General features: G+C 35.4%; 2 protein-coding genes across 2 annotated transcripts in view; one reads left to right on the forward strand and one right to left on the reverse strand.

Annotated features, from left to right (window-relative positions):
* Positions 1–20,743, forward strand: part of LOC129224629 (protein giant-lens-like) — a 39,209-nt gene extending 18,466 nt beyond the window's left edge. Inside the window, exons 2-4 of the mRNA XM_054859114.1 lie at positions 8,009–8,182; positions 10,472–10,678; positions 15,122–20,743. Coding sequence (XP_054715089.1) covers positions 8,009–8,182; positions 10,472–10,678; positions 15,122–15,334 — 594 coding nt within the window. The 3' untranslated portion in view covers positions 15,335–20,743. The remainder of the gene's footprint in view (positions 1–8,008; positions 8,183–10,471; positions 10,679–15,121) is intronic.
* LOC129224339 (elongation factor-like GTPase 1) overlaps positions 1–27,490 on the reverse strand; it is a 328,060-nt gene that overhangs the window by 79,039 nt on the left and 221,531 nt on the right. The gene's annotated exons all lie outside the window — the stretch shown is intronic.

The following is a 27,490-nucleotide window of genomic DNA, read 5'->3' on the forward strand; positions in this document are numbered from 1 at the left end:
ATGGTGTTGTGACCGGCTCACCAAGCCGGGTGTGAAAAAATTCATAATTGTTCCAGAAATTTATTTAGCCCGTCTAATCTTTGCAGCATATAGGACTGTAATTCATAAATATTTCAATTTAAAAAGCCTCGTAAGCCAAGTCACTGATGGAATAACGCTTTTGACGTCATCAACAATGAAACGCGCGCCAAAGCATAATTTGATAATATTTTTTGGTAATGTTTGGTACGCAGGAAAATCCTTTATTTTGACAAGGCTGAACTGTATCCGGTAACTTAACTGTTTTGCTGGTAAGATTCATTTTAGCAGAAAGAAGAAAATAAAATCGGTATCTACTGGAGTTTAGGGTTAATCCACTGGAGTTAGGTCTAAAATTTCAACAACCAAAATACCACCAATCAGACAATGGCTTCGTTCAAATGTGTAGAAGCAATTTTCATCCGTAATACCTTGACGGTCTTTTTCTTCCTTTTGTATGCATTTTTAAAGTTGTGACGAACTTTTGGCTCACCCTTCACCCTGTATTTGTAATTGGAATTTGAAAGCCGTTGTTTTTGGGGCGAAAAATGTGAACAATGTTTTTGAGCTTTTAGTAGATTTTAAAAAAAATATTAATAATAATTTGAATTTTTGGCATCTTGAATTCAAATTGTTTTTCGCAATCACGAGCGTGTGTGTGTATGAATGTGCGTGTGGATTTGTGTAGGCGCATGTGTGTGGGTGCGCGTGTATGTGTGTATGTATGCATGCATGTGTGGCGTGTTGTGTATGCAGTGCTGTGTGTGTACGCGCGCGTGTGTGTGTGTAGGCGTTCGTGTGTGTGTGTGTGTATGTAGGCATATGTGTTTGTGTCTGTGTGCAGGCATGAGTATGTGTATGTGTGTGTAGGAGTGTGTATCTGTGCGCAGGCATGACTGTGTGTATGTGTGTATGCGTGTGTGTGTAGGATATGGACGCAACCTGGAGACGGTTTTCGCAAGAGGAGCAGCATCGTGAGGCCGGTCGACGTGACGGTGGTGCTGGCGGGAAAATAAAATGATGGGAATTCAAAACAGTCAGATGAGAACAATAAGCAATTGTGATTGCTCAAAAAAAAAAAAAAAAAAAAAAAAGAAAAAAAAAAAAAAAAAACACATTTTTAGTGATTTTGCAAGGAACCTGCTGTCGCGTGAGATAATCGGGACTTGGGTATCCTTGGTTTCTTCAAGTGTTCTTCACTAGATTCATGTGGAATAGAAACTTCAGCAACATCCGACATTCCAAAAGAGGATTTTAAATTGATGTTTCCAAATTTTTTAGGACAGTAACAAAGTAGTCAAAGCTGCTTTCGAACCATCATCGACAAAACAAACAATAAACATGCTGCATTGATTGCATAATTTTCAGGAAAAATAACTGAAATAAACAATCAAATCGCTATTCTGCGATAGCTTGAAAAAAAAAAAAAAAAAAACAGGAAACTCTTCCCGGTATTTTTAACAAGAATTATCTCATGTTCGCAAAGAACAGAAGCGGAACAACGACTAAATATGCAAAACACAACTGTCATTCGCTTAATATGGTTACCATGTAAAAAAAAAAAAAAAAAACCGACTTCACGTCATGCTCACGTAAAAAAGAACGCTCAATAAAGGAAGAATATCAATACGAAAGAACGAGGTCAAGGATACGAAGACCATACCATTTTCCCTCGCCTTCCACGTCTATTTCAATCCACTGAGCCAATTATATTTTAACATCATATTGGATAAGGAAGTTAATTAGTTAATATTCATAAAAAGTTACGGTGCAATTAGACCAAAAAACGACCTCAACATCCAAAGTAAAAGTTTTCCTCCAACTTTAAATTATTCTATACCGTTCATATATTGTTTGGTAAAAAGTTACACCATTTTAATTAAGCGTCAGGTTTGGGGGAAAGGGGAGGGGAAGTTTCTATCAGTTTTTCTGAAATATCTAGAAAACTATGCCGTTTAAGCACGAAAAGTGCAATGTACAAAATAATCCACACTAAATTGCGAACAAAATGGTCCTGCGCATAATCTTGCTAAGTGAACGGTTCGAGGGTGTAAAAGTGGAAAATGTTCGTATTTTTTTCGATTTTTTTTGGGGGGGGGGGAATATTTATTATCACTAGAGAAACTAATTTTTTAAAGGGATTGTGTTTTTCAAATGCAAATTGCGATTTTAGCGGCCGGTGGTATACATGTTAGGGATAAACCCTTGAAAGAACGACAACGGAGCTGCATGTTTATTATAATTTTTTTTTTTTTGAGAACTTATTCACTAGACACGGCGCAATGCAACACAAAAACAGTATTTGAGACATTTGAACAGAAACGTGATTTGGATTCCTTACTAATTAATAGGGAAATGTTGGACTTTGAAGTTTTTTTTTGTGCTTTGTTTTCAGCGGAAACCAGATAAACAAGCTTATTCATTAAAGGTAATGTGCAACAAATGACAAAAATGACAAAAAAAAAAAAAAAAAAAAAATGCAGATACTGATTTGCTGAAATTGCAAACATTTCAGCAAATATCATTCGATAATAATAATTTTATGTCTCAGTTCAGAGCATTTTGCATTAGAACGCAGTTTTGAAAAACGTTCGAAGAAAAATTACTTTTCCAGATGCCAAGGCTGTTTTAGAATATTACTTCATAATGAAGGCAACAGTTTTAACTTATTCATGCGTTGGGTCAGAGTTAAGTGAAAATGTTGTCAAAAATGAAAATTGAATTTCAAATTCAGGCTCAAGTGTATTCAAATTAATTCAAACTCATTGACATAAACAGTTTCGAGACAACAATTTCAGCTCTCATTCCAACAAAACCCAACATCGAAGCCAAGCAAATTGATTCATCCAACCGCGTGGGCGACTTCTAACTGTTTCTTTTCATCACAAACTAGTTTCTAAACTACGTCTCGAGCGAAAATCACCTACAATGATCTCATGGCGAAATTTATCCAGTAGGTGGGCAAGGGGGCAAGGTTCAATCTGCGGCATTTAGCGAAAATGACCCCTTTGATAAAGCAGCGTTTTGTCACGTATGCGGAAACGGGCGTCGGTCGTCGCGTGATGACAGGAGATTTGGAAGCCAAGCTGTCTGACGGTCACCGCGATAGCGCAGACACTTTGCACACTTTATTTTTCCTTTGTCAAATGGGAAACCGATAAGCGGCGGGCTGGAAGTCGGAAGGGTGCGTTCATGCGGATCTCGGTTTTTGTGGCTGATTTGATCTTTGAAATCACAATGCTAAAGGAGGAAACCGACTGCTTGCTTACTTTCTTCTTCTTTAATTTTGGAAAGATACTTAAAAAACAAGTGGGTAATTAAAATAAATAAATAAATAGTTTAAAAAAAAGAACAAGCATTTAAATTCCTAAAAGCGACAAGTTTCATAAAATTACTTTTGTTATTATTTTGGTAAGAAATAGTCCGTCAAAACGGGTGGATGCTGTATATACATCATCATGAGGCTTTACACATATAAGACAGTGAGAAAAAGGATTTAAGTGGCAAAATTAAAAATTTGGAGATAATCAGTGCAAATGGTAGGTGAACCTCTCCACTGTCTTGGGGCAACAGATGGTACTAGTAGCCCTGGCAGTTGCTGCTATGCAGTAGAGATGAGACGGGCTCAGCCCGGGCCCGACAGCCCGAGTCCGAGCCCGGGCTCGAAGCGGGCTCGGGCTCTAGAATCGAAAATAGGTTTCGGGCTCGGGCTCAAGCTCATTCAATCGCCAATCTCCATACAAATTCAAAGCAAATAAACATTTTCCTACTCTGAGAAAATGAAAGAATGAGAAATGAAATTTAAATCAGTTCAATCAATGTCAAATTTCCCCCCCCCCCAAAAAAAAAAAATTAATTAATTAACGCTTATTGATAGTTTTTTTTCTTTTTTTTTTGCGATTACTATTGCAATATGTCATACAGTAATGCATTTGAAGTGGAGCATTTTAAGAAAATTTAGAAACTTCTCTCTGTTAATGAAGAACATTTGACGTAACCTTTTTTCATTAACAGAGAGATCATGCCAGATTGTAGAAGGCTCGATTTTTGATGCAAGAAAGTTTCCTTCGGGCTCGGATTTTGGTCCGAGACAATATCACTCGGGCTCGGGCGGGCTCGGTTACAAATTTTCGGGCTCGGATGGGCCAGGGCTCTCAAAAATGAGCCCGAACTTATCTCTACTATGCAGCATGATTTAGAAAAACTTTTCAATAAAAGCCTACATCGGACGTTATCTTTAAACGCGTTTTACTCAAAACTTAAAAACATCCACTTACATCCCTTTGCTTCTCACTGACTCATATGTACACACACAAGGGCGGATCCAGCGTATGGTTTAGAAGGGAGTAAAAAAATAAACATGAGCACACAACTCGGAAGAATACAGAAAAATACTTCTGCCCGTCCTTGTCATGCTAAATAACAGCAAATTTACATCCAAATTGTAGTACTCGTAAAAGATGGGCAGCAATTCTTTATACAACATGCAGGTAAATTTAAGTATTGGAGGGAGTTGCAGGGGAGGAACCCGAGGGTCAAAACCCCCCGCGGCACACACTACATACAGGTATATACATACACGCAGTTGGAATCCTAGAAATGCGAAGTGTCCATGTTATCAATGTATATGCACATATTCTTCGAAAAGACCGGGAAGCCCTGGAATAAGGAGTGCGAAATAAATATTTAGAAAGACGGTCACCGTCAAAAGTTACGTTTTTGGACAAATCCAAAATAATATTAGTTCAAATTGTTACTAAGAAATGGAATCGAGAACTTAAAAGTAACATTTCAACTTTCGTTTTCATCAAGTGCTGGTATCTCGGCGAGCTGATGGTGCATTGGGAACGTGTCCTTTAAACCGGACAACGGAATATACTTAGCAAAACCTCCATCCCGCCCGAAACGTCCACATATTGGTATCGACTCAACCAGGGTTCGCCGATATACATGGTGTTCCGTTTTAACCTGCAAGACCTTTATTTTCGCAACCGTTAGCCCTAGATGTATACTTCCAATTGCAAAAATGTTCAAAATTAGATGCAGAGTTTTGAAAGTTTGAAGTGAAGGCAAAAGTGAGTTTAAAAATACAAAATTTAACTTTTATACGGGCCCCAGGTCCCGTAACTTATATTTAGGGAAATAATCTATCTCCATTGGAAACTATTACTGACACTAAAAACTTGACTTTTGTGCCAGCAAAACTCAAGGAGATATTCCAATTCAAAGTTTTCAGGGACCATATAGAAGATGATATTCGAATTTATCGCTTTTTCAGAAGAATAGCATTTAGTTTTCAGCTATTCAAAACTAAATGCAAATGCTATGCCGTGATACACGAAAACACACTACAAAACCTCGAACAATTTGCAAAACTACACTCTATGCACACATATAATTTTAAACACTTGTTAATTGCTATATTTTCCCCCAAAAGGTGTTATTGACGACGAGTGAGAAGTGGTGTAAGTCACAAAACGCTGTGCTTCATATCTCGGTGAATATTGGTCGTACGAATTTCAAACTTTTTGAATTGGAATTATTTTTCAATGGAGATTATTTCCCTAAATATAAGTTAGGGGACCTGGGGCCCGTATAAAAGTTAAATTTTGTATTTTCAACTCACTTTTGTCTTTACTTCAGACTTTCAATATCTTAACTCTACATCTGATTTTGAACATTTTTGCAATTGGAAGTATACATCTAGGTCTAACGGTTGCGAAAGTAAAGGTCTTGCAGGTTAAAACGGAACGCCCTGTATATCAGCCGATATGTATCATGATATTATATCCCATATTTATTTTGAAAATATGATATTTTCGATACTTATTTTTTCACTAAGGTATTTTCAATATAAATCATTAGTAATTTTGTTCATTTATTATTAAAAATAAACAAAAAATTATGTACTATATTTTTATGATGTATTAATACATCAATAATATAAAAAAAGTTATACAATATTCTTTTTTTATTTGTATTTTATATTCATAAAATTATTAGTCATGTAACAATTTGAATTCATATTAAAAGTGCTTAATTAAATATTAAACATTGCTCAGAAAAAAAAAGAAGAAAATGTTTTATGACTGTGCACCAACTAATGCATATTATTTTTTTCTGATGAATCGTATAACTGTAAAAGTAGCTAACAGAAGAAAAATGAGTAAAACAGCTAATGCTAAATTAACTTCATTAAAATTGATGGAAATGTAAAACGAAATATTCGATATAAATAATGAAAAATACCTAATTTTAAGTCTACATATTGTAATTATAATATAAGAAAATAAAGAGTGAGTTGAGGATGCATTTACTAATTTGACGATTTAGTTTGTGGGAATTGAACCATCAAAATATCCGATATATATATCAAAACATCGGATATATATCAAAATATCGGATATACATCAAAATATCCGATATATATATCAAAATATCCGATATATATCAAAATATCGGATATTTTTGATATTTTCGAAAATATCATGATATTTTGGACTCAACATTGCTGTAGAGTGATCACTCGTAGCAGATGTTAAGTAGCTTCAACCCACAAAGGAACAAGCACAAAACACAAATCCGTTTTTTCCTCTCAAGGAGGCAATCCTTCATCCTGGAGAAGAAAAGAGGACAGACCCAACTCTATCAAATTTTACCGGATCAAGGACTAGCAGCGAGAGCTTTTTTGGATCCCAACTGATTCATCACTTTCAGACGAGGGGAGAAAGGGATTTTTCCTTCCCTCGTCGAAGCAAGACATCGAGTAGGAATTTATATATGAGAACCTGTGATTAGGTTATCGCGAATGATTGAAGACTTGAAGGGGTTACAGAGCCCATTAGACGCAGATGTTAACCTTTTTTGAGGAGGGAAGAAAATTTGCATTGACATGTTATTAGAGTCAAGGGCCGTGGGAAAAGGGATTTAAATGTCAAAATAAACTCTGATCGGCGAGTCTGTAAATTAGCATTGCTGACGGAAAAAAGCTAATCAAATTCTATTAGAATATGAGGCAAAATTCAGAAACTAGTTCAACAAACAAAACGTTCATAAAGTTCAACAATGAAGTAAAACAAACATAGGTTGGAGCTTCAACATAGACAATGTTGATAGACAATGTACAGAGTGTTGTACTGTTACAACGAACTTCGCAGGATAGTAAATTTTGTTCGTAGTAATAGAATTCAAGCAATGTAATCTTATACTGTTAAAACCTGGGCGCGTTGGTCTGTGGGTGTGTCTGTAACCTTATTTCCTACGAGCTGTCAATGTCTATCAGGTTAATATTGGTACAGTTCGATACAGGACATCAAGGGGAAAGTCCTGGCTGTCCTGAGGACATCCAGGAGTCAGTTAAACGGGACTGAACATTTATTTCTTTGTATTTCGTTGTAAAGAATTTCTATGTAGTGGTTTTGAATATCAAAAGAAGCTCTGATCTACGACGTCGCCAATGGCGATCGTTTCAATTTCATTAGACGTCACCCTTCAGAAAGGCATTTTTTTACTCGAAATGCAAAATGATGTTTTTTTTTTATTCATTGAAGTCAATATACCCAAATAAATTATTTAATGAAGTAATAAATTTTAATACTTTAAAACATAAAGACGAAATCCCTATTTAGGTAGAAAAGGTTTTACCAGTTATTTTTTGAGGTGGAATTCGGGTAACGAATGGCAGATGATTTCTTAATCGCCACCCCCCCCCCCCCCTTAGTTGCTCCGTTGCCAGTGGTGACCGCTAATTCTACCCTCTAACTGGCAAAATAGTCAGTTAAAATTTCCAGAAAATAAATAAAAAAACGGAAAATTTTGATGGGTTGTAGCTTCAGGGTGCAATCAAATATATGTTTTTCATTTATGGTGGATAATTCTTCAGTAATGCTTCCGCTAATATCATTTATATTATTGCTATCAGTAATTTCTAATGAAACATCACAGTCTCTAATTTTTATAGAATCTAATTATTCCTTTTTTCTTTGTACAGAATAATGAATCAGACCTCCCAGAATGTGGTCCAATGACTGTCTGCAACAGAGTGGATACATATTCAACACCTTGGGTAGAAAGGCAATGTCGCTGCCCAGGAAAGAAAATTTGTTCAATGTCCATTGATGCAAGAGATGGATATACAGTTGTCGACAAATCCAGACAGTTAAAGGTGCGTGAATATATTGTTCGAATGTGTGAATATTATATTTTAAATCTTATTTGTACCTGTTTATCATCAGTATGAGTCCCGGTCATAATCTGCACACATGCATTTATGTTCTATAACAATACTAGAAGCAAAAGTTTTCGCAAAAAATCCAATTTGTTTTCTTTTATCAATAAAACCTTTTCTTGAAAAAGAAACGAATTAACAAATAACTCGGCTTCCCTGACCTTTAAAAAATGTCACAGACATTAAGGTTTTTCCACAAATGATGTCACACTTTTTTTGACATACTTCTGCCTCCTTTTGTCACAAAATGTAAAACTTTACTTCACCCCTTGTCACATGTCACGTGGTACTACATAAACATAATGAAAAAAGGTGCGTGATGTCACATCTCTTGTTGCCCCATACGCCACAACCTGTCAAAAAAAACTTTGTAACCCCCCCCCCCCCCCGTCTCCCCCAAAGCGTGACATCATTTGTAGACGGCCCTTAGTTAAATTTTCCAAATGTCAATATGTCAACGTGCCGTTCTTGAGATTTTGGAAAGACGGCACCTCTGCGTATGTACATGCAATATTCCGGCAGCCCGGTTATCCCATCCAGAGACTTCAGTTTCGTCCTTGTTTGGACTGAGGAATCAGTCTGGAATAGGGAATAACCGAGCTGGAGGCAGACGCCATCTCATTGAAGCTGAGAGTGCCAACAAACTGGTTGGCACTCTCTGGCACAGTTGGCCACTGGTTGGCACAAAGTAAATTTTTCTCACCAGCGAGAGCTTGCAGACATGGTGCCGTTCAACTCGTAAATTAAAGGCAAACCTTGGGTAGTAAGTTAGCCATATCGTTGAGATTACGTAGTATCTCCCCTGTACGAAGTTAACACCCCAGAGCCAAGGTATATTGCAGTCGGTATATTGCATGTAGTCAGGGGCGTGCACAGAAAATTTGGGGCCCGTCACGAAGGACTTTTACGGGGTTCCCATCAGGGGCGGATCCAGAAATTTTTGTAAGGGGGGTCAAGTTTCAATGGACAAATTTCCATCGTAAAAAGTAACAGCTAAGCAGGTGCGCCCATCCCTCCAAGGGTGATGGAGCACCCTTCATATGCTACGGAGCACAGCTCACCCCAAATGACACAAAACCCTTTCAAATTGTCACTCCCCTCCTCCTAAAACTTCCAATGGCGCAACCTGCACCTGGATCATATTCCCCCAAATTTTCATAAAATGTTACATTTCTTTAGGCAAACAGGTTGGTCACGTTGGGAAAAGCACGTGCACACACACATATGCATGGTTTGAGATGGAAGAGTGCTCTGAAAAACGTTAAGCTCATTAGAGATGATTAATCTTTTGAAAATGAACAAAAAAACTCAAAATAGCAGTAGCCCAGTAAACGAACCCAGTCAATCCTTTGAGTTTTGATACGCTGAGAAAAAATACCTTGCAGAACCAAGTAAAAAAAGGTTAACATTGATTCCATGTAACTATTTTTTCGAATCTAAAAAATTGAACTTTAAAAATTATCATAATAAAATTCTTGTCACAGGGGGAACAGCTGACCCTTTGACCCTCCCCTGAATCCGCCCCTGGTTCCCATCCACATTGTTTTCCCCTAAGTCCCTACATATAATTGACCCTCTTTTTAAAAATCTCTGCCCCCCCCCTTCAGGCTTGGGTCCGGGCCAACAGGTGTCTCTGCTTCCCCCCCCCCCCATGCGCGCCCCTGCATGTAGTTCTGCCTTACCCCTGGCTTAGTGGCTGTAACTTACTGTTTATTACCTCTGCACATATCTACATCAAGTCATTTTCAGATTAAAATCGAGAATGATTTCCGACAAGCGGAAAATTTCGTGAAGTTTAATATTTTGCGTAATGTTTAGTCCAGTTCTGTTGAGATGTACTCATAAAACAATGGAAAGTTGTAAATTAAGAATACTAATGCTGGCGCGGGAAGGTAAAGCTCGGTAAATGCAAAAAAAGAAAAAACTGATTTCTGTAGATACAGCGTTTTACCTTCTCACTGCCAATTACAGCTTAACCTTGAAAACTGAATAACATAGAACATTAGAAAGAACATCAAAATCTGAAGCAACCATTCTAATGCAAAAAAAGGGGGAAATTTGAATGAACTGATGCTGCAAAAAAATAAATAAAATGAAAATTCGTAATACACAAATAAAGCTGTGATTGGTGTTGAATAACATTACAATCAAAGTAAGATTTATAAAAAAATAAATAAATCTTATTATTAGTTCTTAAACTAATGATAGATTTCTCTCCTTCTCTAGCTCTGTGAGCCGGTCAGCAGGCTACCAACCTGCCGGTACTTTCGGGACGTGGCGTGGACGTACGCCACTTATCCGGACAACTCAACAAAGCAAACAATGCATTGTATGTGCCCCAAGAACGGCGTGGGATATATATTCAAGCACGAAGTATACAACACGCCAGAGGGACCAGCTGTACTTTATTTTCTGGCATGCTCACCTCAAAGCGTAAGTATTTTTTTAAGTTCAATTTATTTTGAATGAAACCTATGCTGCTCAACTGAAACAAGAAAGGAATATATTTTGCATTTAACCATTTTATTTTCAACAAATGATCATTTATTAATAGACAAACACACACACACACACATACACACACACACACACACACACACACACACATATATATATATATATATATATATATATATATATATATATATATATATATATATATATATATATATATATATAAAGGGTGTTTTTTTAGAGATATCGAACTTTAAGTTGGCAACACTATTTGATATGTGTGCCATTTTGATAGCTGTCACTTGTTTTGTGTTCAGTTTGGTTTGCCATTTCATCATGAATAGACAACAAGACGGTGTAACACGCCACAGAGCGCGTGTCACAATTGATTTATTGAAAGAAACGTTCGGTGAACGAATAATTTCGCGTAATGGACCCGTGAATTGGCCTGCAAGATCATGCGATTTAACATCGCTTGACTACCTTTTGCGGAGCTATGTGGAGTCTCTGGTCTACACCGATAAGCCACAGACGATTGACGCCTTGGAAGAGAACATTGGCCACCTTATCACTGACATACGGCCTCCACTGCTGCAAAAAGTGAGAAAATTGGACTTTTCGATTGGACTTTCTCCGAGCCAGCCGAGGTGGCCATATGCCAGAAATCATATTTAAATAAAAATGGCAAAGAATCATCTTTCGAATAAAGCAACATTCATGGCAATTAAAAACATTTAACTGTGTTTTATTTGAACCTAAAGTTCTCTACCTTTAAAAAAAACACCCTTTAATATATAAAGTACATTCGAGGTAGTGAGAAGCAAAGGGATGAAAGAACCAAAATTAAATGTTTGGAGGTAACCAGTACAAATGATGAGAAAATCTCTCCTCTGTTGTTGCTGCAAGAGATTTTACTAGCAACCTTGGTATAATATATAGGTGCTGCTAAACAGCATGATTTAGAAAATCCTTTCAATGAAAGCCTAAAGTCTAATACCTAAGACCGGAACTTTGAACGCGTTTTTTTTTTTTTTTTTTGCACCAAACTTGACAATGTCCACTTCCATCTCATTACTTCTAACTGTCCCATATATGGTGAAAAATATTTTCTAAAAACGCTTTTCTACGCTTCCCTCGATTCACGTCATTAATAAACGCAGTTTTAAAAGCTGCTTTTTATTTACTTATTTTTCGCCACACACCAGTTTATGTACAACTTACAATAATTTTCTAAACACGAAAACTGGATGTTTCCACAAGTCGTGTTAGCTAGAAAATAATTTTTAAATGTCTCACTCCAAAGCTAAAAATAAATAAGAATAAAAAAAAAAGTTTCGTAACGCTAATCTCGACTCAACAAAAAGCAAAAATGCAACTTTGAACTTCGTGTGGAGTAAGAAACTGAAGAGTATTCTAAGAAAAAAACACTTTCCGAATATTTGATGTGTTTTAATTACTTCTAAAAAACAAGGCTACGCTACTGCGCAGAAAGGAAAAGAATAATAACCTAGCCAAAAGGATAGCCCGATGACAGGTGACAGAGAACAAAAATATGCGGGTATACAGCTGTAACCAGAGCTCTTGTGTCAATATCATCATATGAACATAACCAGAGCAGCTGTTGTTTCATTTGCGTGACAGCTACACAGTTTTTTCTTAGCCAATTTCAAGGAAAAATCTATTTTTATAGGAGAATAAGAAGATAATAAACAAATACAAAAATGATGAACTGGAAGATGTTCTTACTAGAATCTTTTATACAGGAAATACCTTATGTGGTTTTATGAATAAACTGTGGCTACGACTTTTGTTTCGAAATGAGTGGCGCAGCGAAGGGGGATTTTGGGGGTAAAAACATCCCTCAGAGGCATTGTTTTAACGAAAATGCAAATTATAATACAGTAGTTTATGCATATGAAAGGACTGTTTTGATCAAAAATACCCCCTTCAAAAGGTATTTTTGACTTACAAAAAACTTTCAGAAGGTACTTTTGATTAAAGAAAACGCCCTTCAGAAGGTATTTCTGACTGCGCAAATGAACGTACGAGAGTAATTGTGTGAATTTCAAATTCCCTGTCAAATATACTAAAATCTCACCGTAGCAATATCCGACACAATGGCAAATCCCTCTATAACGATCACATCTTGAGCTCTTCATGAAATTGTGAACAATTTATCGTTAATCACCCTTCAATTTTAAGATACTCTTGGCAGCTTTGAATCTTTGAAAAACGCTTTTTCTCCTCCTCAAGAACGGTTGTTATTTCTGAACTTTTCGCAACGATAGTTGAGTCTCGAATAGCTTTGGGAATCGAAAGAAAAATTCTCGTTTTTTTTTTCTATGTCTTCTTGTGCAACGGATGATAATTAAAGAAATGCGCATGTTTGACATATCTTCCCAGGGACGGACATTCCATCCCACGTCAACATAACGTTTGGGATATTTTCCGGTCACCAGTGGCGAGTTAGAAGCATACTTGTCAGTCGTCACTCCTTTTTTTTTTCAGTAGCCATTTTCCTTTTTTTCATTTGCCATTTTGTTTTTCTTTGTAAACCCCCTCTAAAATAATAACAATAACTGAACAGCAAATTAGCTTTTAAATTGCGACTACAATACATACAAAGTATCAATCAGTTGAAATAGAGGTCAATAAAACTAGTAAATGGCAATCGGTCGGTGGGTTTGGAGAAAGTGTCGACCGGGTGGCGAAAGACACTTATATTTTTAGTCGCCTCTTTTTTTTTTTTTTTTCATTTAGACGTCATGTGGCGAGTGGTAACCGCTAATCTCCATCTTCACCATCCCAGTAGTATTGCGGCCAAACGGAATGGCCAGTCCACATTTCCTTCGATCTTGCTGTTTGGGTTTGAATTTCCAGTTTCTCCTCCAATACGTGGCAGCAGCGTTTAGTGAGGGTCGGCGGAAAAACAAAGGCCGGATACGGGTCGTGACTTCGCAAAAGGAATGAATGGAGAGACGAATTCGGCAGGGCAGCCAACGTACACTGCACTTCCTCTTTATTAGAACGGCCACTTGCGCTGCCTCTTTCTTCGACGAGAGAAAGACAAAACGGAGGAAGTGCGAACGATTTCACGAGAAAAGCTCCACCTTGCTCGCTCCCCGCGGGAATTACTGGACAACAGGACACACCTTCGACTCGAAAGACACATGATCTAGCACCTAGGAGCTTCCCTTCGAAATCATTCGGCTCGGCAGGCACAAAGCACTCCAGCTGTGCGATGTTATTGTTTTTCGGATATTGTTCCCGACATCACCCTCACAAGAGCATTACCGTCTTCAGCATCAGCAATAGAGCCGAAGGGAAGAAAAAGAAAGGCTCTGTCCTATCAAATTATGAGAGAAGAAAAAATACGATATTTTCATTGAAATCCCAAGGACATTTTTTTTTGTCTTGTTCATAGTTTTTCTTAGTTTACTTTTAGATTATTTGTCCGAATTCAGAATTAAAAAATATTACTTTCAAATGATAAAAGATGAGAGCCTCTTTATTTCTAAGTGCGTAGAACCTTGACACGTTTTTTGAGGAGTAGACCTTTTCTCTCGATGTTTATGGAGGCATAAGTAAACAAATATATATAAAAATATATATGGCCTCATCCAGGGCCTGATTTTCAACAAAAAGGGGGGGAGGGAGGGATTGCCCATAAACCTGTACTGTACAGTTCAAAGTTATTGAAAAAACTTTGTTTAAGCATTCAAGATTCATGATGGTATTAAGTAAAATTCACAAGTCTCAAAATGTAATTCTTTATTTTCTGAACATAAAATATTCTATTACAGCTTCCATGCACTACTCATGGTTTCAACTGACTTTAACACATTAAAAAGGAATGAAAAAAAGCACTGCATCAAGAGCGGTTACGGTTATATAAACAATGCTACCAGTTCAAATCGAATTTACATAAATAATTCTTAATAATTCATAATAATGTCCTGTTCTCCAACCTGCTCCGTTTAGTCTCCCTAGCCAAAATGGATCCTCCGATTGTTTTTCTCTCAAACCTGCCGTGTGAGCGTTGTCTTAGTCGTATTTTTGTTTTAGCAAACAGGGTCGACGAGAGGCCATGTCTGTTTAGTCAGAAACTAGGAGCTTGGCCTTTGGAAGGCAAGAATTGGAAGCAGTATAAGTTTAGGCCCGGCAAGGAATCAGAGCCGTATCACTTCAACACGTTTAATGGGGAAAGAACGGGTTCGGGGGATTATATTGACAACGAGCCCGCCTTGGCTCTCGGCGGCCCTGGTAGCGCAAAGTAAAACAGATTGTATTTTTGAAATGCAACAGCATTTACCAAATTCACAAAATTCAACCTAATGGTACACTTTTATTTGAAGTAATTCCTTTGTTCCAATTGCTTTTTCTCCAATTTCCAATTTTAAATCTCTCTTTTTCTTCCCACAGAAAATGCGCTGCCAGAGGAAAGAGCCCTGCCGACTCTTCACCATCAAGAAGAGGCCGGACGTAGAAGAGGTCAGTACCAACACCATTTGCCAGTGTCCGCACGGACACCGCTGTCCGCAGCACCACAGCGAACCATCGGTCATCCTGTGTCCGTCCAGTTTCAGCGACGAACACATAAGGACATACAGTGGTTACTGCACTTCGGAGCTGTGAAGACCGTGTTTTAAACTCGTCTTGGCTTATAAACTGTTGCAGCACAGACCGAGAGCGAGAAGAAACCAACAAAAACTGAAACTGTGTAATTAATACACACAAAATGGAACACTGATAAGCAAGTGTCCTCCTAAAAGGATCTGTATGACACAGAAAACTTTTCCAAAAACTTGCAGACAAATCAATAGTGGCGTAAAAGTTGAAAATCGGAATTTTATGTAAATTTATTCAAGTATTATTTTTTCCTCCGCAAAAATATGCTCCTTTAACTAGCAGAAGAATCTGATTTAGCACCGGCTTGTTATGGCGGAAGTGTACAGGAGCGCACCCAACTCAAATTTTTAGAATTTGCCGAACGGAACACCAAACCAAACTTTGCCAAATGAAACACCAAATCGACGAATAAGGAAATTTTTGGGAGGTCGCAGCGACTTCCCGTGAGCTACCATCGGGGCAGTCTGACATACTTTCAAGAACAATGCTCATAATTCTTCTTTGATATCTTCTGTAACTTGATCTGCTTATGTAGTACTTTCATACTATGAGGCTTCCTATGAGATGAGCTGACTCAATATGCATTATATGCTTCCCTTTGGTTTGTTGTCGACGTTCCGGCAATATAGTTACTACATAGAATATTTTGCGCAACACCTACCTGCAGGTTCTGTCTTCCATAAGGGGAGAAAATGCCATATTAGTTATGTCTGTTTTTTGTAGGATCTCCAATCAGTAGCGTTTCACATGGTTTCATATTTTATATTATTTACCAGTAAGCCTCATGGGTTTTTAATTGTATTGTCAGTTTAACTTTGTTAACTGGTCTTCATCCACTATCGTAAACAAAACATAAGCCTTAATTCAACTAGGAGAGAATCAAGCTTTAGTTAAGCAATTGAGCAGCGCAGCAAGTTAAAAATCAATCTGGCTCTAAATTTACATATTTTACAAAATTATAAAAAATAATTACCAGAAAATAAAACTGAGTGATTAGCCCCATTAACGCAAAATAGAATTGGAGAAGTAAATTGAAATATTTGAAAGCATATTTATGATTAACTAATATTCCAAGTAAGCTGATTTTCCACCTTATGGTAAATGAATATTTAAATGGCACCCGTAATCAATAGATACTCAAAATCGAATTTTAAATGCTCATCTTGTTTTGTCCTGTTTCGGTAAGTTGCAGATTTTTTCAAACAAAGTGAAACATCATTCTCTTCTTTTTAAAATTTTAAGCTTTTTACGCCATGGTTTAGAATAAAAGTTTAAACATGAATAAATAAATAAATAAATAAAAAGTAAAAAAAAAACTAAACAAATAAATAAATTCATCTGTTCAAAAAAAAAAAAAAAAGTTGCGCCAAACCGAAATATGAACTTGATAACAACTCAATTTCTAAGAAATAAAGAAGGAGAAAAGAGAAGAATTCCATTAAAAAATTGGTATACCGCTATTGAGGATATTAAAACTAAGAAACATTTTTTTGAAAGTGTAAAAAATAGTTCATTCACCGTTCTTCTGAATATTAAGATTCACCAGAAGCTAATTTCGGCATTCAACACACATTGTACATGACATACTCACAGTTTTTTGTGAAGCAAGACTCAAAATAAAAACTTTAAAATATCGTAAGTAAATGTTTTTTTTTTTTTTACTATCTCCTTCACACAAATAGACGACGTTCGCAATCAGACTCACAATAGATTCATTCCATTTTTATGAATCTCACAAGTAAGATTCCAAAAGCTCCTCCAAGATCACGACCTTAGTGTCAGAAATCTTGGGAAATCCCCACTCAAGTAGCGCCTAGGTAGACTGGACACGGCCCAGTGGTCGAGGGCGGTCAGAGGTGGAGCCCTTTCCCGCCAGATGGGGTTGGAGAGAACAAACCTTGGGAATGACGACAGACGATCCTTTCCCATGCTCGCGAACCACGACGGAGCGCACCAAAACCATTTTCTCAAATAGGGTAAGGTTCCAGAGTTTTGAGAGATTATCGTTTGCGTGGGAGACTTCCGATTCCCAGAGGGTCTTCGAGAGGAGTGTTTAGAATGTTACGGAGGGGGTGGAGGCTGGTTTTGGGGAAGGATGTTGAAAGGAGAGAGAAAAAAAAATCCTAATAGGGTGAAGACATATAACTATGTATTCCCTATTCAAATGAAGCTTCATCAGAAAGAATTAAATTGAAGATTCATCCGCCGTAAAATTCATTTGCAATTGTTATCGAAGGGTGGTGGCTGGCTTTGGGGAAGGATGTTGAAACGAGATAAAAAAGAAAATTCTGTCCTAAATGGAGCGAAAGCAAATAACTATGTATTCCATAAAAAAGCAACTTCTTCAGAAGATATCAAATTGATGATTTTATCAGCTACAGTAAGTTATTCACCATAAATGATAGTAAATTTCATTTTTTTATTTAATTGTTCTTTTTTTCCCGACAGAACCCTTCAATAATCCTGAACAATCACTAGTAGTAAAGATATCGGTGAAAAATATTACTAATTGCTATCAAATTCTAGTATTTTACAAGGTGGTTTAATTTTTTACTTAACATAATTATTTTAGATAGAATAATACCCCGTTACAGTATGTTTGAATTTCTTATAGCCGTTGTGCAGGACATAAATAATAACACGTTTTGAGGAACATCAACTAACCCTTAGCGCAGCTCCAGTTCTTTGAGACTCCCTGGTTCCTCCGAAACAGTGAAAAACTGCCGTATTTGCATATTTCCTACATAAGTGCAAGAAAAGTAAAAGGTTATGAAATTTGTACAGTTTAGTTAGTACTATGAATATTCTGAGGACACCATTTTACAACAGTCAAGAAAGTTACTAGAACCAGAGTTTTTGATTTTAAAATGAAAATATTTTAATACAAATTATAAACGAATTTCGTTAAGAAAATTCAGAGCCCTAAATTCAACATTGACATAAATTGTTATTTTTCAAGGAAAAAGTTTGAGTGCGTCTAAGGTATCAAAGAAAAAGTTCATGAGAATTCGAATTTGGTGAAAGAGCTCTAGTTTAAGTAATCCAAAACTTAAACTTCATGTTTTTAGCATTAAGGAACATTGACAGAAAATTAAAATAGCTTCATTAGCCGAACTAAAAAGTGATCATTTTCGTAGCTGTAACGAATTTTCTCGACTAATAAATTCTAAGGGTTTACTCCATTTACATAATGTATTATACTGTAATGTTACATAATATACAATTATATTGTTACATAATAGAATTGATAATGATTTCACTTACTTCGAGAGGAAAAAAAGAAACATTGTTTGAAATTACGAACCTTTGTTCAAAACTTAAAATAAGAATAAATGTTTCATGTACCCAAACAGAAAATAAATTCAATGCAGTAACGCATTGAAAATGGCGCATTTGCAAGCAATATCAAAATGTACAGAAGCAAATTGCAATATTATATGTTTATAGTAATGCTATCGGCCATTGTTATCTTGCTTTGACCAGATGATTTGTATCATTTTGTACAATGTTTTTGTAAATATTACCATAGTATTTTAACTGCTTTTTGGGGCAGAAAAAGAGAGGAGGAAACATATATAAGTGTGCATACGTGTGTGTTTGTGCCATATTTCATTGTGTTCTGAATTTTCATGTCAGATTGTCAGTTAAATGTTTTTTTTTTTTAAAATAATTATGTGTATGAGTTCTTTTGCAGTCTTTTGAACTTTTATGGAGCATTAGAGATGAACGAATGTCTGAAAAAATAAATATTACACGAAAAAAAAAAAAAAAGCTTTCCAACATTACATGAGCAACAATGGTTCTTTTAGATAAAATGTAGCACACCAGCAGCCGTTACATAATTTTTATGTATGTCTCTTTACAATTATTATTGCTTTAAGCTGTAATGGTTTGAAAATCAAAATTTAACTTACTTTCCCTTAAAACTAATTAGTTCATTTAGGCACACCGGATAGACATTTACAGAAAATTACGGATTACAATGGAGTCGTTTCCAATATTTTAAAAGCATTTTTTTCTGAAAGAACATGCTTAAAAACATAGGATCTAACCATTTTTTAAATAATTTGTTAAAGTTTAATATTTTTAAAAAAATACTTAAATCGGTGTTTCATTGTTTACATTTCTTGCCAATGACATCACAAATGATGAAATGCCATTTTGTGTTGCCATTCACTGAGCAAAATATTAAATTACCTTCTTTACTCACATGTGTTGGCAACGATATGGTTGATAGCAAGCGTAGAGCGCAATTTTAATTCGCTTCCTGATTATCATAACGTGGAAACGCGGTACAAAGATGCGCCAAAAAGCATCATTTGTGACGTCATATAGACCTTGCGTTGTTTGAAAAATCGGACATTTAAAAAAAATAATTAAAAAATAACTGTTGGAAAAATGAAAGAATTTTCTGGGTTCATGGTTTTTTTTTTGCTTATTCTATCAATTTCACTGACTAAAAGTACTACTTTTGATTCAGAACCCCATTCAATGGGGTCGTTTCCGAAATTTTAAAAGTATTTTTTTCTGAAAGAGCATGCTTAAAAACATAGCATTTGACCATTTGAAAAATAATTTGCCAAGGTCTAATATTTCTTAAAAATTATTTTAATTGTTGCGCAGATTCAATTTCTTTTGTCCTTATCGAACATTTTAAAAAATGAACAAAAAATTCAACGTTTTGAAAATAAAAGATTTTTTATTCGCTCCATGTTATTAATTTTTGGCTCATTCTATCAACTTTAGTGACTAAAAGTAGTATTTTTTACTAATGGAAACAACCCCATTCAATTCAATTAATTTTATTTCAACCAAGGGATTTTTTTTTTTTTACAAAAATTCATTTCACAAATAAAATAAAAGAAAATACATTACAAACATCGGTATATTTTGCCCTGTCTATTCGAAACTCCCTGAATGAGTAGATGAGAAAAGGCTATAACAATAGCCAGACTAGCTCCCACCATTCAGAAAGGAACTTTTTCTTTGGGGGGGGGGGGAGTTTATAACATAAAATAATAATTAAAAAAAAATAAATATTTTCAACTTTTAATACTTCTATAATTTTAACGGTATGTTACGCAAGATATCAATTTCATTACGCAAAATTGTTTAGAAGAGTACACGAAATAAGAATCAAAAATATTAGAAAGTTCATGCAAATCACAAGTAAGACTCAAATTCAAAATGAAATTGGAGATATTCGTACACCTCTAAAGCACACAAAATGGATTCATTTATAGCGTTTAAAACGCTCCATACTTGCACTCTGTTTATTGTTCCATTATAATTGTTATCGTTTGTGCCAATAAGAATGTAGCTCATTCAAAGAATGAATTTAAAAAAACATACTGGCGACGAATTGTTATGTATAAATGTATAGTGTACAGAAAATAAAAAAGAATTAAAAAATTCTACCTCAAGAAGTGTGTTTGTCTTGCTTTTTTCATGTGATGAACAATCTTTTCTTTCATTTAAAACACATTACATATACACCAGGGACGAGTTAGTAAATTTTCTAGAACCGGAACGAGAATGAGAAGTAATAGAATCCTGCGTCATGACCAATATTATGTCAAAAGAGATTCTCTCCTCCTCTGCAGAAAAGCAGTGCCGGAACAATGTTCCGGTTTGTAACAAATATGCATATTTTGAAGCAACTTAGTTTTGAAAAAAAAAAAAAAATGCAGTCAGACAGTTGTAGCTTACTTTTAAGTAAATTGACTCTATTAGGAAAACCTGTTTGAGTCGATTCTGTTAGCTGCCTTTGGTATGGGTATGGAAATGTGAAAACACTGTCATAATTTTACTAGCAAAAATACTATTTGATGTCTAAGCTTTAGAGAATAATAAAATTCAGTATTTAGAAGATGACAATAAGTCTTAAATAAAGACAATACCGATATGAACACGAGATGATTAGTAATTTTGAATCTATATGCGGTAACGATCCTTCAAAAAATTACATAGATCATTACAAACTGCAATAAGAGAAAAATATAATCATGAACGAAAAAAAAAGTAGGAGAAAAGGGGGCACATGTGAAATTTTTTTTTCATTTCTTAATTTCTCAGAAAATATTTTCAATTTCTCACAGAAAAAGGGTCTCCATGATTGAATAGTCTTTTCTTTGTGCTATGTAATTTTTTCAGATTTTTTAACAAATTATTTCCATATTTTATGGAATTTTTAAAAAATGTCTTCTTGTTTACATGCGCCCCTATGAGGGGGGGGGAGGCAGATGTGAACAAGCTTTTAGACAAATGTGAACACAATTGAAAAATGCAGGACGAGCATCACATTTCAACGAAAAACTCGTTATAGTGTAGCATATATGTATATACTAAATACATTCAAGGGCTTGTAACCTATACTGTCAGTTTGAACTGCACAGCAGCTGTTATTAAGAAATATTTTTTTCTGAATTGCAAAACTCTGCTCACTGTCAAATTTTAAAGTTTCATAGCATGTTCTAACCATTAGATCGTCAAGAAAAAATCTTATAAGACTACTAAACAATGTGAAGAATATTTTATTATGTAAAGTTTATTCTTGTTATATAGTACGTTTCAGCTTCATACAGAATGTGATGATGAATTTAAAAATTTTTCTTAACTTCAGTTTTTAGTTAAAGGAAAATATTTTGTCTTTATTTTTCGTGAAAATATTATGTACCACTAAATTTTTAGCCAACTATTTAGTAATTAACAAATTAAAAAAAATAATAAAATAAATAATTAGTAATTATGTAATAATAATTAACAATAAATTTACAAACTGATTGCAGCAAAACAATAATTATAAATCTCTACATCTCTTTTAACACTAATAAGCCTACATTGATATTTATATTTTCGGAGAGGATATGGGAGCTGTTCACATGTGCCCCTACATGTTGCGTTCACAAGTGCCCTGGCATCTACTTTAGAACTAATTTTCAACTATAATGAAGTATTAATTTTATTACAAAATTTAAACAGTGGCATAAATTAATGTGAATGTTCTTGTAATGGTTTGCAATAATTAAATTTAGCTTATTAATTAGTTTTAAACATAACATTAAGTCTGGACCTCTGGTCACTGTTTTGATTTTTCATCTGCAAAGATTATTTGTAAATGTTCTTCGGTTTATGACCTCGATTTCTGGAAGCTTACTATATTTGGAAAAATTCTCATTCTCTTGTCAATGATTTTTCCAGCACTCCATTTTTTCATGATATTCGGAAACAATTTCTATAATTGCCTTTCCTGTTTCTTTGGTATCTCGCACTCTTTTTGTCTCCTGGGTTCTGATTGGTTGTCTCTCCCTTGCTTTGAGCCCGGAGTGTCTAGGCTGTTCGCTGATTGGTTGTTTGATGTCTTGTTCCTGTATTCTTATTGGTTGGCCCTCTTTGGTATAAATATGGTGTCCACCTGGTTGTTGTCAGTTCTCTCGCAACTTCTGGTTGTGTTGGTGAGCTTTTTGCACTGATGAAGAGGCTCCATTGTAGCCTTAAAGTAGCTATATGCTATACTTTCTCCAATATTTGTGCTTTATTTACGGTTTTTTTTTCCACCTTAATCATAGTTTAAAACATGTTTTTACATGAAGAAGACAGTGATAAAAGTACATCAGCATCTGCTAAAACAAAGCTGTCACCACAGGAACATAAACAGGCTCCTTGCTCTGAAAGTTTGATTGAATAGTAGGGCTGGTACTGATAATACTTGAGAATTTTTTGAGCTTTTTTGCTTGACGTTATCCTAGTAAAACATACTATGATCACATGTGCCCCCTTTTTCCCTACATTAAAAGACACGTGTTTGTCTTGCCTTTGCTACATTGAAATATCCAAAAATGATAGCTAGTTGCTTAGCAGCATTAAAAAGATTGGAAACGAATAAGTAAGACTACTAAGGCATAAAGAAAAGCCACAAGAAATGTGGTATACGATGTAAACGACGAAACGCCCTCTTGAATTGTACAATTGAGACAGTGAGAAGCAGAGGGATGTAAGTGGCAAAATTAAAAATTTGGAGATAACTAGTACAAATAGTAGGGGAACCTCTCCTCTGTCTTAGGACAAGATATAGTACATACAGCCCTGGTAAGTGCTGCTGTAGAGTATGATTTAGAAAAAAAAATCTATGCAAACCTACCTACTGTCTGACCATCGATTACATGGAAAGGCTAATATCCTGTTTATAGGCGGAAATTGAAGTATCTATTAGTTTATAGGGGTGTTAGTTGGTTTGTTTCAGATGCGCACTTTTGCCTCTCTACTATTTAGCCTTAGTTTTGTACAAATGCAAATTTGCTCACAGCAACATTTTTTAAATCTCAAGTATATTCGATCTTATATTCTCACGGCAAAAATTGATTGATTTATTTATTCACAATCAAGTTTTGAGCTTACCATTTTGCTTTTACGTTCCTGAACGAAATGAAAATATTTTCTTTTCTTTTTGTTGTTTCCATGGTAACTATTTTTGTTTCCTCTTATTTTATTTTTGAAAATGCAATAAATGAATAAGGTACTAGTGACATTATAAAACGTGTGCATCAAAATCCCAATCGTTATTTTCCCTTCTCCCCTGCTGGATTCATTCAGATGGAATCGTCTTTACTTGGCATGGCACATTGTCAAATTACATACAATCCGTGGTCAAACAGTAGGATGCTATCCTTAAACGCGTTTTACCTAAAATTTGAAAATGTCCACTTACATCCTTTGCTTCTCACTGCTTCAATGGACAAAAGTCCTGTAGGGTTACATCTTACTGACACTGTTATCTGGATGTGAACATATGGTATTCAACCTTTATAACTCAGGCCAGGTCACAAGCAAAGCGTTGATAAAAATTAATTTGGGTAATTGGTTTAAATAGTTTAAGAATGTCGCTGGAGTCATAAAACGAAGTACTTTCTTTGCCCTTGAAAATATGGGTGTCAATAGTTTTTGGGAACCTCATGAATCTATTGGTAAATCAGGATCTGAGCACAGGTCAAAGACCGCGTTGTAAAGAGATGAAGAAGGGGGTTCTAAAGACTAATTCCCCAAAGAGGACAATGGTCAAAACACATTTTGGGAGCCTTAGATAAATCCAACCCAAGCGGATGCCTTGAACTAAATTATGAACATTTTCGTCTTTTCTGCTCATTTTTTATCGCGTAGGGGTGTAAAAACATAAGAACATCATAAATAATGTTTTGCGTACAGCTTTTATTGCCTCAGTTCTCAGTAAGCAACACGTCATAAAAGAAGAAAACAAGTGAAGATCAAGGAAATGTGGTCGTGCTTTACTTGCAAGAACATATTTTGATGGCCCTCTTGCAATTTGAAGGAAACAATAGCGAGCTCGCTTACAGGAGTTGCGTCAAAATTCGGTAGAATTCTGTTGAAACTGTTCTTCAGAGAAATAACTCAGGTTCGCGAATTCAAAAATGAGCAGTTTTTTTCCAGGAGCTTCCCAAACGTAAAATCCTTAGTATGATTAAAATGTAAGGCACAAATGCCAATGAGGATTGCATAGTTTATAGGTGAAACAAGAAAAAAAAACGCATTTTCTTTCATGCGAAGAAATAATGTTATACTGCAAAAACATATTAGGCTTCCTCACGAAAAATGAAGTCACTGCAATTTTGGTTGAAATCATGATCAATTTTGTGGTCATAACTCTTATACTTCATAACAGTTTAAGAATCATCCATGAGTCATGGCAAATGAATTTCTCGAAATTGTGGTTGCAACACTATAGTTTTTAGCTTAATCAGAGTCTTCATTTAGGTGGTTAACTGCCCCCCTAGCTTTGAGAAATTAATGAATTTATATGAATGATATCGCGTTGTGGTCGTGATTTTTGGTGTTGTTCTGTTTTTTAATATAATATGCATTAAGTATTGAGTCCCCCCCCCCCAGACCCGTCATTAGGAGATTATGGAGGAGGGGGAGGGGGGGAATTGAGTCCATCTGGATTTAAAAAACATAATGTCATTAGGATTTTTGCATGGATTTTGATTTGTGATCCTATAAACTGCATTGAGTACGCATTCTACCCTGAAAAAGGGTGTGCCAAGTGACGCATGGTCAACAAGCAGGCTTAAATAAAAGGAAAAAAAAAGTTAAAATTTCTCATTAATGTGCAGAAAAGAGCTATTTTATGACTCAAAATTTAAATTTAAACCTCTTAAGATTTTTTAAATAAAATTCCAAAAATTCCGTCATAATTATTGATTGGCGTAAAAAATCCGTTTAACTGGATTTTTAAGAGCGCGAAAAAAATCCTATGTGAATTCCTAAGCAACAAAGGATTTCTGTGCCAAATTTGGCAAAGATCCGACGTAAACTATGGATTTCTATAAGGAACACGCAGACACAAACAAAACCATTTTTTAAAAAATAGATTGGGTTTTTTTAGGCTAGAAAAAAAAAAAATATCCTCCATTCTAAAATTATTTTCCGTAAAATTCTTGGTGTCCAAGATCTCATTCCGAGAGTTATTTTTTCACGTCCGGAGATAAACGTGTGGGCCGAGCGAGTGGATTCATTCATGAAAAATAATGCCATCCATTAAACGTGATTGCTGCACTTCCGCTGGAAAATAAGCACTTTACTGGAGCAAATGGACGTTCCACGCAGAGAGAGACACTTGAATGAAGTAAGATGGCAGGGAAAGAAAAAAAAGAAGAATAGCAAAACTCATCATGAAGAAGTATTTTCAAAGCTGACATTTCCCCCCTTAAATAGTCGTTTATGATGCTTGCTTGATTTTGCTGTTGACGGACGTTTTGGTAAATGGTCACAACGCAAAATTGAACTCAATGATGCATTTGATGACTGGGTTTAAGGAGATTTTGAGATTTTTGTGGTAACATCGAAAAGTTAAAATTGTAACACCGTTTATACGTTTTTGAAGGGATTGTATGAAAAGAGCGTATAAATGAAAAAACGTATAATAGATACGTTAATGTCTATTACACTCTGCAGGGACCAATTTTAAAAACTTATAATTGGTAAAAACGTACCAAAGAGAAACGTATAAACGGTGCTTTACTACGTACACATATACTGTGTGATTCTGTGCAATATTTTAACTTTTAAATTTCAACACAGTGTGTTAACAGATAGCGTTTATGCATGCGCGCATCATCTAAGCTCAGAAATAACAGTATATATCCTATTGTTGCTCCGATATCTTATGTGAAAAAAAAACGACTCGCCGTTCGAACTGTTGTTTGGAACAAATTATGTACGAATAGCAAGGTTCCGCTATGTATCAAAACCAAGCAAAGTGACCTAAGAGCGAAAACACGACTGATTTAATTGTTCAAATAATAAACGCGAAAAAGAAAGAGAAAATAATAAGGTAACCGAAATCTTCTTAAAACAAAATGCAGTCCAAAACAATGAAGTCACTGAAAGTTTTATAAAGTTTCAGTGAAACCTTAAGTTGCTTTACGAACGTGGATTACTAGTTGCTGTTCATCTTTTTCTATGAAAGATATTCTACAAGTACTTGGGGGGAATTACGGCAAATGTATGCTCTTAACCAAGTTTTGTGTTTATAGTTCTTTCGAATAATCATAATATTTCGGAAAAAGATTTTAAAGCTCCTCAAAAATTTCGTATCTTTTATTTACAAATACAAAGTTGAAGATCCGTCCTACATCGTGAAGTAAACTTAGCTGATTTATATATATATATATATATATATATATATATATATATATATATATATATATATATATATATATATATATATATATATATATATATATATATATATATAAAAGAAAAAAAAATCTCGAAACTTGTGAATACAATTGAAAAATGGGAGCATCCTTCCTATACGACTAATTTTGGCTGATCTGAAAAAAATGTTCAAGTCTAGATTAGAGAGCTTCGAATCTTTTATCTTCTCTAGTTCTAGTTGTGTGTATGTAGGTGTGTGTGTATGTGTAGGTGTCTGTATGTATGCGTGTGTGTATATGTTTGTGTGTGTAGTTGTGTGATTGTGTGGGGGAGGTATGTGTATGTGTAGGTAGTGGGTTTGTGTGTGTATGTGTAAGTGTCTGTATGTATGCGTGTGTGTATGTGTTTGTTGGTGTATGTGTGTGTAGATGTATGTGTAAGTGTACGCAATTAAGTGACGCAACCTGGAGACTGTTTTCGCTACAGGAG

This window comes from Uloborus diversus, chromosome 6 (genome assembly GCF_026930045.1).
Source record: "Uloborus diversus isolate 005 chromosome 6, Udiv.v.3.1, whole genome shotgun sequence".
Lineage (NCBI taxonomy): Eukaryota > Metazoa > Arthropoda > Arachnida > Araneae > Uloboridae > Uloborus > Uloborus diversus.